The 15,827-nt window shown below is 39.8% G+C and overlaps 1 protein-coding gene across 2 annotated transcripts in view; it reads right to left on the bottom strand.

Moving 5' to 3' along the window:
* The window catches only part of LOC125896125 (MICOS complex subunit mic25a-like), a 69,746-nt gene that overhangs the window by 13,751 nt on the left and 40,168 nt on the right, over window positions 1-15,827 (bottom strand). For both annotated transcript variants that reach the window (XM_049588483.1, XM_049588492.1), the window contains one exon: window positions 9,652-9,787. In XM_049588483.1, the coding sequence (XP_049444440.1) occupies window positions 9,652-9,787 (136 nt within the window). The remainder of the gene's footprint in view (window positions 1-9,651; window positions 9,788-15,827) is intronic.

The following is a 15,827-nucleotide window of genomic DNA, read 5'->3' as shown; positions in this document are numbered from 1 at the left end:
GGCAGAATTCCTATTCCTATCAATCAACTTCTTCACCTGGACACGCTGAACAGGTTTGAATGAAGACGTCTTGATTCTTTGTTGCTGGGATTTGCTGCGGCAGGAAGACAGGCAAATAGCAGAGTGAAATAGTCTGCCATTACTAAAGCCATTCAGTTCTTTTTCATGGAGAACGGAGGTCTAAACATTTTATTAGTACTGAACGTTGTCTGAGAGGTGCTTAAGATGCTGCTGGCACTACATTTAGAAATGGACGGCTCCCTGCAAAAACATCGGTGAATTAGTTTGTGGTTAAGAGTGGCTGGTGTGGAAAATGTCAACTGAAATTTTTTTTTGAAGAAGGGGTAATAGCTCTACACAGATGCAGAGGATGCAAGATACTGACGCACATAGACAGAGATGTAACACACGTACAAACACAGCACAACTGATGGAGGTGACATTAAGAGAGAAGCACTTTAACGCGACAGGATCCATCTGCAAACCCGTGAACTCCAAACTCCTGACTATTTTCTACAGGATATATGCAGGAATCCTGAAGTTAAATTTAATACCTGTTAAGACCATTTCTACACATTTAAAGTTGGAATGGGTATCAATAGGATTTTATCAATACTACTCCTCTTATTGATACTCTTCTCGGTTCTTTCTCCTTACTTAATAATGCTTTTTTTGAAAAGATATTATTAAAAAAAATCAAATTCAGAGCAGGATTACTTAATATTTTAAATATGACAAAATCTTGCTTTCTACATAGTCTCACTTGTTAAACACATGTATTGGCTTTTTACTAGCAAAGGTTTCACTGCAATTGCATAGTAATGAGCGTCATCAACTGAAGTAATCTTGGAGTTATCATCACTTGTCTTGGGGGCGACCTCTCTGCTCTGATGTTTCCTGACTTCACTCTGTGTGTGTATGTGGACGAGCAGCGCCAACACAGAGAGGCTGAGGCATACTAATTGCACCAAAATGTTAAAAAGTACTGATAAGAGAACCGGTAATGCCAGAGCTTATCAATACTACAGTCTTAAAACATTTAGCCCTGAGGCCCTTCTGATAGCGGGTTTCGATACCCATCCCTCATTTTAAGACCTCGTTGTCACATTGAAAATTAAACCTCCTTCTTTAACTGTTTGATCCCAAAGTGTCTGATAAGAAACTTAAAAGGTGGATGCAATACTCTGCATAACTGATTTTAGAGTTGTCGTGATTTGCATCCCGTTATTTCAGCCAGGAAGAATGCCTCATACACTATCACACTATCGAGCCAAAACAGCCCAAAATGTGTTCTGGTAAAACTATTTGACTCCTAGGTCTCCAAAGACAAAGTTAAGGAGTGGATACAGTATTTGGCAGATATTTTTTACCTGCTGGGAAATAATGTCCTCTTGTCTCAGTCCAGGTGAGCATCAAATGCGTGAAATTCACACTGACAAGCAAGAGCTGCCCATGACATCTACTGTTGACACCATTTGTCTCTTGAGACAGAGTTAAGGGTGAAGGTTAGAAAAGTTATCATGTCCTGGAAGTGTTAAATGCAAACTTGATAAAAGTGCAAGAGCACAAACTTCAAGGTGAAACAAGTTGGACGCAAAAATTCCAAACAGTTTGAGAAAATCTTGCTCTTTAATTTTATTTGCTGATGCAGAGCACATAAACCACCAGCTGTATTTACATCCTGACAGGACATGTCCAGGCACTGCTGTGGACAGACGCTGGGGTTTTTAATTGCTCTGTACAAACAGGTTTTTACTTCCCCACATCATAGGTTGTCCAACTGTGAATATGATCCTCGGTGCCTTCGTAAACAGCAACTCTTTTGGGGGCTAGTGTTTCTGTAACCTTCATACAGATTCACACTTGTCTCATTGTGGCTCTAGTTTTCTGCTTCCTCATGGTAATTACTTTTTCTGCTCACAACATCTTTGTTTACATCTCCACACAGTGACAACTTCTTCCCAGCATTTAACAAAGACTGACACACATCACTGATGTACACACAACGTGATGAGGGACAGGCAATTTCTAAAGCAAGGGTGTCAACATCAAAGCGCTGTTGATTACATTTGACATTTTTGAGGCCGTAGTTAATGGTGATGCATTGGACTGTTGGATTTTGTTAACATTTGAGCCGATACTGGTACCTGGAATTCAGTACCAGTACCTAATGGTACCTATTTTCAGTGCTTACCTTTCTTTGTAATGACAAAAGTTTAATTTTGTAACAATCTAAAGGGTTGACGTAGTTGTTTTCGCATCTGCGTGTCCACGAGGGTCCACTTTGGTTTGTGTGACGTAAATGTCTTCATCCATCCATGTCCGCAAGGGTCCACATAGACCGCTGTGCAGACGTCCGTGTGCAGCCAATTCTTTATGAATGTGCAGACTGTAGGCATAGCAAATGCGCAAACTATGCATGCCCCAATCTCTCCCTTCACACTCTGGTCTAATCCAAAACACTGACGGTCATGCCAGTCACAGCCGCTGCACCATTATCTTAGTTTCACTTTCACCCAATGTTGGCTGTAGGGAGGCCGGTAAGCTCACCTTCGAGGGCTGTGCTGGACAAGGGGATGATGCGACCCATCCACGTGACTGCAGCTGTCTGTGGATGCTCAATGCGGAAAGTATGTCCGAGCCTTAAAGTACAATTCGGCTTCCCAGCTTCAGAGCGTCCCACTTCCTGTCTGAAGTTGAACCTAGCTCTGTTGCTTGCTTCCAGGCTTCAGGGCGCTTTGTTGCACTTCGACCTCTTGTCTAAACCCGGTGTTCCCACCCAGGTGCTCTCTGAAAATTTGGATCCAATGACTTTAACGTAAATCAGTACTTGGTTATACCAACGTAATCTCTCCCATTCCCTTTTGCATATTATCAGCCTCCCAGCAGAGCACTCAACATCCTCTAAATATATTGTTACCTGTTAAAAACTGGAGCCAATTTAATCTGCTACTGCACTTTTTAAAGGCTATAATTGAGAATAAACCAGTTTTTGATTACCTTTAGAAATAACACCATATGCCCAAGTACAAATGCACTTGTTCCACATACTCTTCTGCCCTGTCATGGTAATCAAGGCAGAACTAAAGTGGCACTTAACAAAGCAATACAGTGGCCAGCACACACTCACACTCACATGCACACACACACACACACACACACACACACTCTCTCTCTCTCTCTTACACCGGAGAAGACAAATACTGCGTTCAGGAGACCAATAGGTTCAAGTAGGTTAAGTATGTGGGATACAGAGGCAAGTGTTGCTACAATGCCGTTGGCCCCTGCTAATGGTATTAAATGGCACAGCACTAGCATTCTGCAAATAGTTGGCACCGGAGCCTTGGAGTATTGTGGAGGAAGGGGGGAGGTGGCACTTACAGTAAGTGGTGGTTTGAGAAACGTTTGTTCTTGAATGTGACTTTGAGGACGCCTGTGTTTTGTTTCACTGAGAAGTAGGTTGAAAGAGAGAAGAGATGATGAGAGGTAAGGGTGGACTTGCAAACTCTCTCATGGGCTTACACTCATGCGGACACACAAATATGCAAGCACGCAAACACAAACTGAATATAAAAACTTCCAATGACAATGACCATATAGTGACAATATATAAAGATAACATCACACCAAAGAGACTAAACCCACAAAGATTAATGGTAACGCAGGGCCTTGGTGAGCTGACATTTACCCTGCATCTCTACCACACACACACACGCATAAGGTGACATATGCATGACAATGGCTCAACCAGAGACACTGACAGGAGAGGGACAGTGGGGTGATAGCAGAGGGGAGGTGCAAGGCCATATCCTGAAGCAACTGTCTTTAATGGATGGCAGAGGGCAGAATGTGTGAAAAAGTGTGTGTATGTGTGTGCATGCATGAATCATGAAACATAAAAGAACTTTTGAGTGACATATAAGGAAGGCTGTGCCACTGTAGATAGTGAGTTGGGTGGACTTCAAGCGCGAGACAGAAAAAGTGAGATAGATACTCGAGTGATGTTCAGATCAAGACACTGGCAGAGAAGACAGATAAGCAGGCCGCTGGTTTCATTGGCAGATTGATTGACAAACAGACAGGCTGACAAAGAGGAACAGATATATACAGTCGAGCACATATGAATTAACCCTTGAAAGTCAAACAAGTCAGAGATGGCTGGGTGGCAGCGACAGAACCAATCCTTGCCAAAACAGTAAGGGACTGCTGCTGTGACTAATTTACCCAAACTGTAACTTGCTAACATGACTTCATGATACAGAACAGAGAAAATACTACGAGGCAAAGACTAAGGTTTTAGACAGACAGATGGTATTCAAAAGGCATCAAGCTTCATGTGCAGAAAGAGATAAAAGAGAGAAATAACTACGTTCAAGAAAGGCATCAACCATAAGGTATCAGCTTCAGACAAAGATTCATTTTGTGGAGAAAAATACAGCATTCTCCCTTTAATCACAGAGAAGAATGCATCTGCTTTAGAAAATCCTTAAAAGCACATACAGATAACAAAAGAACAGAGCTTTTAAGCTGTCGGGAGGTTTTCAGCAGGCTAGAAGCTTTGCTGTCTATTGAGCAGTGGTGTTATTGTTGCACAAAGCTGAAAAATGACTGCACCCAATTATATTGTATGTCTTTTCTAACTCACTAGCTATTTTATCAGCCCATGAAAAGCCAGAGTGCATCTCAAAAATATTTCAGGGTATTATTATTGTCCTTCAGTGCAGCAGATAAGTGGTCTTTTAAAAATTATAAATTATGAAGGGCACATAGTCGGCCTAATGACAATGTAATGGAATTCAGAAAGTTTTGTTCCTAAATCTGACATTATCTTTAGACATCTGGTTGTTAACTTGTTGATTTTCTGATGATACAGTACTTTGCTTTTCAAATACTTTCTGAATACAATAAATCAGCATTTTCCAAAATGTGGCATTTTGCTATGTAATTTTTCATGCTGTCATTCAGTACAAGATGAGCTTGTGTCAGGTGAATGTAATAACTTGATAAACAAAGCTTCTGTTCCACTGTTGGAACAAGGACACAGGCACATCATTCAGAAAAAGGTAAAACCTCCATTATTAACAGTCTCTCCCTTAACAAAATGTTTCCTTCAGGGTCTATAGAATATTATATTTCATAATGAAATATGATCCAGTCAATGCACGCTCTCATGACTAACTCTGCGGTACACATTACTTTCTGTTGACCCCTAACTACCTGCAGCCATACTGAAACTTTCCTAAAACTCTTGTCCAAGTGCTCTGCCAAGCTGCTAGCTCTGTCAGATCCATTTATAGACAGGCACACTGGACAGCTGCCTGCATGTCCAGAGGGGTCTTGGGACTGCCCACTCATTTCTTTTCATTATCCCTGACTGATCGGGAGCCTCCGTAGGCAGCTCTACTCGTCTTCTCTCTCTATTTGACCCAACCTCTGTCATTTGGGTATCATTCCAAGGTGCTAATTGAGTATTCACATTTTCACCCAGCAGCATTACTAAACATTTCCATGAAAACTAAGAAAATCATAAGCTCTGAAAAGGTGAATGCTTCATGGACAGAGGTCTTGAACAGTCATCTTAACTGATATAATGTTTTCCGTGCATATAACTCAGTTGTCAAAAAGAAGATTTCAGACTGCAACAACTGACGAGATCAGAGGTTTAAAAAGTCTGACACTTTGGGCCCTCCTTCAGACAAAACTGAGATATCTGCTCCCACCTGAGTTACACTGTGGGCTACAACTTCAGCCCCAGTTTGTTTGCCTATGTTCGTTTACATTTTGGCAAACTGACACCATGAATAGAAGCCCAAACTAACTATTAGCAGTTCCTCATTGCAGTATAGTGATAGGTGTACAGGCAACTACAGCCGTGTTACCATCAAAAACTTTCGGTTTAGTACCTTTAGAACCAAAAGTAACCCCTATAAATATGTACCTAGACCCTGGATTGGTTTAGCGTTTCCACCACAGACAGTGCACTTAAATATAAGCGGGGTTGTTGTCATTCACTGCTCCGTCCAGCACTCTCTGTATTTCCTCTTCACCAGCGATGCAGAGGAGTGTCTTTCTGTCCACAGAGTGGGGTTGCATGCTGACATTTACAGAACAAGAACAGGCCGGAATAAGAGTCTCTCTGTGGGATATTTAAAAGTAGCAGGTTTGTGCATTAAGTCCTTGACTCAATGCACAGAGAGCTGCTGGCAGTCAGCACAGTGAATTGATTTCTTTTTTCCTAGCAGCAAAACATCCTTTCATTTTATAGTTATAGTTAACTAATGTATGACCAGTGGTTACATAAGCTTTAAAACCAGCCATGACTCTTTCTTGAGCAACAGTGGCGGTTCTCTATTGACCAGTTAACAGACTGCAGTGTTTCTAGTTCCACCTTTAAGTGCCAAATCAATGTGCTAGGTACCCCAACAGAGGAGTGATGAAAAATGGGGACAGTAAGGAACAGTTCTGTTGGTACCATCCAACTTTTCACCATGGAAACGGAAATATATCCGTTCTAATGTGTACTGAACTCAAGTGAACTGGACTGCTTGGTGGAAGCTAGGATTATCACAGGATTAGTTTAACAGCACTGAAGAAAGTTTAAGAATGTGATGATTCTCAGCCAAGCTATGGATTACGATAAGCGCCTTCTGTCTGATTTCTAAGCAGACGTATAGACGTTTGTTTGTGATGGTCATCCAACAAATATCAGAAAGAGTAAGTCACACTGAATCTAAAAACATGTTCATCATGTCTGTGTGTTTAGATTTGACTCTGAGGAGTGACATTTTTGACGCAAATTGCGGTAATTGGGTACTTAGGGCTTTAAAGTACCTTAATTGCTTAAATGTGCTGTGTATTGCAGCCACTGCTGCTGTAACTGCAGACTCCGTCTGCGTCACCCCCTCAACTCATCATGCATCTCTCAGTTTGAAAACCTCTGGATCTCATATCTCAGATCAACATTCTTGTCTCAATGACAACTTTTCTTTTTGTGGTTAGCAGCAGAGAAGAGGAGAATGATAAAAGAGAGAGAAAAAGCTCAGCTGCAACCGGTGTACCAATACTGCAGAGAATGAGTATGGAAACTATTGTTTGTTTTCTTTTTTATGAGCTTTATTCTATCGTAGTGTTCTCAGTGCTGCAACATATACTCAGAAAATTCCCTTGGCTGCTCTCAGTGTGATTTAGAACATCTTTCTCTTCTTGTGTCAATTTTGGGAGAGTTTACTAATATTTTTGGACTGTCTAAGACCAAAGGAATGACATGTATGAATTTCGAAAAAGGGCGTAGTTCCTCTTTAAAGTAAAGCCTGACAGAGCCATTGGGAGAGAGGGTTCAGCTCTAAAACTACAGCAGAACAGCTGAATTGCTTGCATATGTTTACTATCTGAATTAGAAAAATTGGTGTTTTGATGCCTGTGTGCACATGTATGAAATGACTTGCCTTTTTAGGAATTTGTGTGCTCAACAAAGACAGCAGTGAGTCTGAGACCAGGCTGTGTAACTGTGCCAGCAAATGAAGATAAGAGGGACAGCACCTGACATGTTGGACAAAACATCGCCTAACAGAGCTTCAAGGCTAGCAGTGCAGCTCAGAGCTAATGCACTGGCTAATGTGACAAAGTGTGCAGTGAAGGACACTGACAGAGGCTTTAATATAGAAAGAGGGACAAATGGAGGATGGGAACTGGCGGAGAAGAGATGATAAACAGTGATGGCAGCATTAAAGACCCAAGGACGAGCAGATAATACTCAAGATGGGTGGAAAAAGAGAGAAATACAGACATAAAGGGTATAATATAGGATGCACATTAAATGTAGGTAGTGCAATAGGACACTTAAATGTGAGGTCTTTTACATGAACACATTTATATCTTAAATCTAGGAACATTTATATGCCGTTTTTAAGTTGAGCTTGGGATAGAGCACTCTTCAGAAGTCTTAAAGGTCAACCTGAAAATCCAACCATCTTCAAAAGAGTACTGCGGGTCACTCTTGAGGAGCAAGATTTCATCTCTGTTAGATTATCCCAATAAAGAAAGGTTAGCCAGAGAAGATGTCAGCGATAAAAATGTTTTGGATCAAGATTGTTTCTTCCAAAGTGAGACGGCAACCATGTAGAATTTTAAAAAGGTTTACTTACAGGTGGACGAGCTGTAGGATTTTTAACGTGAATGCAGTTCAGAGCCATTCAACAATTTGGCCTGCAGTGCCACAAACAGAGACCTAAAAGAATAAATCTACCGTAGAGCACAGTGATGTTTGGCCTCTAAACCACTGTCTGAAAAGGACTAGACCTCATTTATCAATGTCAGTCAAATCCACCTTCTTCTGCCAAAGTAGAAGTTAAGGACTTTGAATTTCTATTCAGAGGACAGTGCAGAGTCTGAGGCTGGTTTTCAGCCCACAATACTTTCACTCACAGAGGGATGGGTGCAGCGTTGATACATTCGATACAGACTGAAGCTTTCTTTTTCGTTCATTGGCCCTTTTGCTCCATCTTTCTCTCTCTTCTATGTTTTCTTCCTCTTTCTTTCTCTGGCTCTTATTCACACTCACTCTGTCAAGGATATGACTGATTGAATCTGTATTAAACAAGTGCTTCAAAAAGGGAAAAAACAGCCTGCCTTTACTCTGCACTCAGTCTGAATTTATAAAACACATGCTCACAAAAAAAAATAATAAAAAAACTGACCCACGTACAAACACATACACATAGATTTTTTTTTCTGCAAAGAGCACCATCCCACTGGCAAATGGATCTTTTGAACCAGTTTAAAAAGACTGATTGCTTTTATTGTGAGCCTTTGCCTTGCTTTTATCAACCATTTAAACTGCCACATTCACCAATTGTTGTTTTGTGCCTTTTATCTACTTTGGAGCCATATCAGTGCATTTTGTCACGATAATAATGTGCAAATTGCCCCATTCATTATTGTTTTTTGATGGAGAAATTGGGTAAAATAAGCACTTTGTAGATAAGCATAGGGTCTGAACACTATTTGCGAAAGTATCAGCAGAAAGCAGAATGCATTTCAAAGCGATGAATGCCACAACTGATTTTAATACACTAATAACGGTGTAATCTTCCAATCAGAAAGTTCCAAAACACAGCGCACGCCTGGTGACTTATAAATCCGCTCAATAAGCATGTCTCATTGATTTAGCTTCCTATTTGAAGTGTCAAAGTAACCCAACATGCAGATTACAATTCTCAGAAGTCAACTGATTCGGTATAAGGAGCAGTGAAAGGATTTCTTGTCTCTTCACCTTTTTGTTCCACTGTCAGTGTGACTGTCAAGCTCCTTCCAGGTCGCACTAATTAACTGCTATCCTTCTGTCTTCTTTAAAAACACTGTGAGCTAATTAAAATAAAAGTATCTTTAAAGAAAAGGATGCTACTCCAAGTTGTGTGGCCATTTGTGTTACTCAAGGGGAATGAGTAAGTAGTGATAACGCCAAAAACAAAACAATGGGAGTGGGAAATTGAAAGTAGAGACATGTGGAGTTACCTGTCACAAACACAACATTCTCACATATTACAGCAGAGTAAAACACCCACACACAAAAACAACAATCTATAAAAAACATTATTTTCTTCATTCTCTTATACTGCCCTCACCCACATACAGTGTGTAGCCCTCGCCTACCTTCTTGGCTTGCTGGACACAGGTCATGTACTGTCTGGCCAGGCTGGAGCAGTGCAGGGTCTGCTGTGGATTTTCTCTGTAGCACTGGAGCACCTTGGCCTGCAGCTCACTACACACAGATGCAGTCTGTCGAGGTCTACGCAGAAACAGAGGGTAGAGAGGAGGGTCAGTGTGATTATAACAGCGCTACTGCCAACTGAGAATGTCTTCATTAACTGTGTATGCTTAAATCCCTTGGCAACAATTATCTTGTGCATTTTTGACCGTTCATTGGATTGTCTATTTTATCTAAGTTACTGTTTACACCTGATATTAACATGTCTATGGTGATCGGATGAGAAGTGGACAGCACTGAGCATTAGGTGTGAATGCACCTGATGCGTCTTAAATGCATCTTGAGATCCGATTACTCAGACCTTATTTGGAGGGCGTCTGGGCTTCATATGGCCACAAGGACTGCCTACTCAGCCTGCCTCCATGCTTATACAACTCCTCCCAGGTAGGTAAACTTTCTATTGCTGCCAGTATGCAGCACTGGAGGACTGGTCAGTTCGACCTCTGCCTGGTTAGTAAGAGTTGACACAGTAGTGACACAAACTCACTCTGCCACTGAAATGGCTCGACTCTCATTACAATCATTGATAACCGAAAGGTAAACTAAGCTGTGCGATGCTAACAATTACACACTGTTAGTGGCTCAAGAGGTAAAGCAGGTTATCACTTATCAGAAGATCTACGGGTTGATTTCTTGCTCCTCCAGTCCGCATGTCGAAGCAAAATACTGAACTGTGGAGACCAAAATTGCTCTCATGGCAGTGTATCTAAGCTAACTAGCAGATGGCACCCTGTATGGTAGCCTTGGACACCAGTGTATTAATGTGTATGTGAATGGGTGAATGTGACATGCAGTATTAAAGCACTTTGAGTGGTCGGAAGATGAGGAAGGCACATACAAGTGCAGGTCCATAGTTAGCTCTGTCACTGTGTGTGTGTGTGGACAGCCCCTTACCAACTGTCCCTGGCGTGGAGTTCACACTCCCACAGCATTAGTATCCTAGCGGCGGGGATACTAATAACTTGGTGCTTAAATGTGCGTATACTGTAGCACGACAAGCCTCAAACACTTTTGGTCTTTGCAAAGAAATTAAGTATGTGTTATTTTTTTTTAATTATTGTAACATTATTGCCTTATTTTCATGCACTTTCTGAAGAACTTTGTAACCTTGTTTAAACCAGTGCTATAAAAAATATTTGTTTTGTTTCATTTTATTCAATTTTATTTGCTTATAGAGCAGGGAAGTGATCCCTTCAAAAGTGGTCATTCAAGAGGAGATGCACTCCTATGCCAGGTGTCATGATCAAGATGCAGGTTAAAGCCAGGTGTAATAATAGGTTAATTAATTAGTATTTGCTAATTGTTTGCTAGCTTGTCTGTAAAATAACGACCAAGCATGGAATTTCGTAGACTTGGAAAAGAAATAATTTCAAATAACTTTTCTGTTTACTCTTCCTGTTGACATTTAATTTCAGATTCATGCTACGACACACTTTTTACAACTAAGAGTGACCGATAAACCCTTTTTACTAAAATAAAAATTGGGAGCATGGCAGAAAATCTTTAACAGCGTAGTATAAATCTGTTCTTATTCTGTTACCTTTAAATCTCATCACATACATTTCTACAGTTAATACTACAGTTGATAACGGCAGTAACAGTTGTTTTTTTTGGTCATAATTTAGGCAATCAACCAATGGATTAAGATTATTTTTTTACAAACAAAGACCTGATCAGACAGGTCATGAACAGCCGTGACAAAGCACTGTAATACATGAAAACATCACTGTGCTATCTCAACTTTAGCTTTTGTGCAGCTACAGTATAAATCTACAGTTTCAGTCTCTGGCACTGATGAAAACGCAGTCTATGTTGCTTTTAGAAAATGAATGGAAAAAAAAAACCGTGTCTAACAACTAACTGCCAAAGTCGTTAATGTCAGCTGTGCCAAATTAAAAAAATAAATAAATAAAAGAAAGAAAATATGTCCAACTGACTAAATGTTACTTACTCCTAAAATAATACTGTGCCTAACAACTAACTGCCAAAGTCGTTAATGTCATCTGTGCCAAATTAAAAAAACATGAAAATAAAAGAAAATATGTCCAACTGACTAAACGTTACTTACACCTTGAAGGCTTAGTTGAAACCACAGTAACGGCAGCACTAACAATTTCTGTTTTGTGTTATTAAATCTCATGAAGAGCAAAAGAAAATAAAAACACAGGAGATTGTTTATGGTTTGTTTTAGTTGCAGTTGGAGAAGCTAAGATAGTTTCAAAGGCTTCAAGGTGCAGCCTGTGGAGAGAGATGAATTATGCATTGACAAAGCAGCTTAAGAGTCAAAGTCAAACTTTCTCTTTTCTTTTTATCTTACTCACACATACAGTACATGTGTGTAGACAAAAGCACACAATCATATCCACACCCATAAACACACAGACAGACCCACAGACACCCAGACACACACACACACACACACACACACACATACATACAGGTAGTGAATGCTAATCCTACATGAGGGTAATCCTTGAGTGCTCTGTTGCTTGTAGTAATTTACCTGCTGTTGTGACAGAATTCAGAACTGGAAGGATTGGGATATGGATATGCACACACACACATGCACACACACACGCACAATTTATTATTCACAGCACTACATCCTGTACAACCTCTCATATGCACACTCAGTCCACTAGCAACAGAACATAACTGAGCAGGAAAGAAGAGTGTAGAACGAAACTGTATATACTGTTATGGAACAGAAGTGATAAGAAACACAACAGAACATTAAAAAATAAAAGTTTTTTTAGTATGTCTGAATATTTAGTATGAAACCACTAGTACATAGATTGCATACTATTTCCAGTAAAATTTTACAGTATGTAAACACTGGACACTACACCAGCATTAATATCCCACAATGCAATGCAGTAGACGGCAACATCTGTAACAGGCAGCGGTCAGGAGAGCTCTGTAAAGTTAATATCTCCTCAATTTAGGGGTATGTATTAGATTTCACTTTGCGAGGAGTAACTAGTTAAATGTAACTAGTTACAGTAATTCATTTACAAAAAAATCATTAAAATCAGTTGCAGTAACTGGAAAAAAAAATCATGTAACTAAATTACAGTTACTAATAAAATGTTGGTAATTACAAAGGGTAACATTCAAATGTATTACTTTGGTTAAAAAAAAAGTGTATAAGTAAAGCAAAACTTTTATTCTGTTTATTCTGTTTTTGCCATGCAGGAATGGTTTCCTTTAACACAGCCTGTTGCCACACATATTTCAGATTTATTGCTGAGTTTAAAGCACTTGTTAAGTGATCAAAAAGTAGACAAATGTAATAAGTTACATTATTTGATTAAGTAACTGAAATAGTTACATTACTTATCACATCTTTGATAGGACAACTAGAATCTGTGACCTATCACATTTCAACACTGGCTAGGGGTAATATAAATTTTTTCAATTATTTTTAAAAAGCCTGTACAGCTGAGGTTGGCACTGGTTACCATGGTTACACATCTCCTACCGGCAAGTAAGGTCTCAGAAAGTGACATGGTAATTACAGCCCAGTGTATGTGAAACTATAACTAATACTGTTTATCCAAAAAGTATTTTGAACTACAGAACACATATGGATTTGTGGGAATTCTGACACAGTGAATGTCACCTTTAAGTCTATTAAGTAGTATATATATAGTAAATCATATCACATGATCCATTCCATTTCAATTTTTCCCCTCAATCAAAAGCAAATTCAAAAGTAATTTTCATTAATAACCATTTTTATTACATCTTGAGGTGAGATTGTTTTGTCAACTGCTGCCACTGAGGTCAGTAATGAACTCTGAATGTCAACTATAATAGGATAGTGTAAAACAGAGATTGTCTCCCTCTGTGTGACACTAGACAAGACCTTGTGTAGACATTTATTATGTAAAGTTTTTTAATTTTCTAATGAACATCATGATGTTATCCCACAGTCCTTATTCAGTCTGTATACAACACAGTATTGTTAGAAAAAGAACAAGAGACAGAGAGGGAAAGAAAGAATTAGTGTTCAACTTGATAAGTAGACGGATGGCTTCCTTTAACATGATGGGACATGCCTATTTATTTTGGGGAGCTGACCACCTGACATTCACATACGCAATCATGCATGTATGCACACACACATGCACAGAACTGCCCTCATGCCATCCCTAAAAGCAATTACAGAATCATACATCCTTCACATATGAATGAACTCAGTAGTCCCTGCCGTCACTGACAAATATACACAATAAATTTATGTGCACGTGTTTGAGCTGTGTTAATGCACTGCATGTGTGTGTGCACGAGATAAACTGTACACACAGAAGACTGTAGGAGAAATTTCTCTGCACTGGTGTGTGTATTATGCAGTCTAAGTGTGTGTGTGTGTGTGTGTGTGTGTGTGTACTGTGCAGTTTAAGTGTGTGTGTGTGTGTGTGTGTGTGTACTGTGCAGTCTAAGTGTGTGTGTGTGTGTGTGTGTCTGCGTGTGCAGTGGAGGGTGGAGCAACAGGATTAAATAAATCAATGGCAGAGAGAATATTCATGAAAACAGAAGTGAATGCAACCTGAGAAAGAGAAAGGGAGAGAAACAGAATGTGACAGTGACGTATTAAATGACAAATAACCCTTGCAGCTCGCATAGACAAACAGAACCCCATGGCAACCATCACAATCTGCATTTTGCCTCGAGCACATTGTGCAGCGCCACGGCACTCTGTGCTCAGGATGACAGTTGAATATTAGTGCACTTTGCGTAACGTCTGAGCAGTCATTCAGTTGGGACACTGACAGGGTGCTATCAGGGTCTCTATAATTCACTAGCTGATGTTAAAGAAAGCTGGATACACTTATCTAAGGTGTTGGCTTGAATTTTATTAAAATACTAAACAGCCTTAAGATACAGGATAAAGGAATTCAGGCTGAATAGCTCTCTTTCACATTAAAAAGGACATAATGAGATTGGAAAGTGAGGATTTGCCATGGTCAGCTCTTGATAGCAAAGAATTGGTATTGTTGTATTGAAAATGAAGACAGCGTTGTTGTATTGGTCAGTCTGAAATCCATCGGCAAGAGTTTCAATCACATGATTAAAATTATACGACTGGCTGATGTTTGACTAAGCACTCTGACAGCTGGTCGGCATTCTGAATTACTCCCTAAGAATAGGCGATAACAGCAACAATAGCCCAAAGGTATTAATCCGAGCTCAAGTAAAAGAGAAAAAAAAAACTTTTCTCAATTCAACAAGAGAAACTTTCTGATAGCAGGAGTGTTTTAATAATGGAATCTGAAGCAGAAAATTGCCTCTGCTAATCTGCACCAACTGCCTCGTTTGACTGAAATTAAAGGTGAGCTCTTATTAGAAAAACATTAGCCGCCCCAGCTAGTTTGATAGCTAACTTTTGCAGGGGAGGAGAAGCAAAACAACACTCCAATTGCTTTCTGCCTGTGACGTTTTGCATAAATACGTGCAGAGTTGGGGGGGGGAGATTAGGCTCAAATTGTTAAAAGTATTTCATTATTTTTTGTCTCACCTTGGCAGTGTGTGGTTTTCATGAAGAGAGCTCAAGTTCCGCGCCGCTGCAAAGCGTGACATTAGGGAATAAAGCAATAAGAAGAAAAAGGAAAAATCGTAAAGGCGTAGCATTTTATTATTCTCTCTGTGTCTAAGTTGGTGTTTGTGTTGGTGTGTGTGTGTGGACGGTTATTAATGTATGATTTGGGTTCCTTTAAAGCAGCAGCCATGGCATTGTACTTTTGGTTTTTAATATTACTCTGAGTGGAGGGGGAGAGAGGATAGGATCAAAGATACTTTGGCAGGGATGAGATCAAAAGGAATGACAGCCAGAGCATGCATCTTGTATTGTTAGAGGCTTTGTAAAGCTTTTATGATACCACCACAAGGCTAACATCCACAACATTATGTATCAAATGGCAGAAATCTTACTGTCAAAATCACATAAAATCAGAACTAAAGATTTAGTTCATAAAGCCTGTAAAGGTCTGAAACAACTCAGATTATTCTGGTAGTCATAATAATTGCTTATCCTACCTTTGCTAAGTGATGAAGCACA

This window comes from Epinephelus fuscoguttatus, linkage group LG1, assembly GCF_011397635.1.
Source record: "Epinephelus fuscoguttatus linkage group LG1, E.fuscoguttatus.final_Chr_v1".
Classification (NCBI taxonomy): Eukaryota; Metazoa; Chordata; class Actinopteri; order Perciformes; family Serranidae; genus Epinephelus; species Epinephelus fuscoguttatus.
This window is presented reverse-complemented; position numbering and strand designations above follow the sequence as displayed.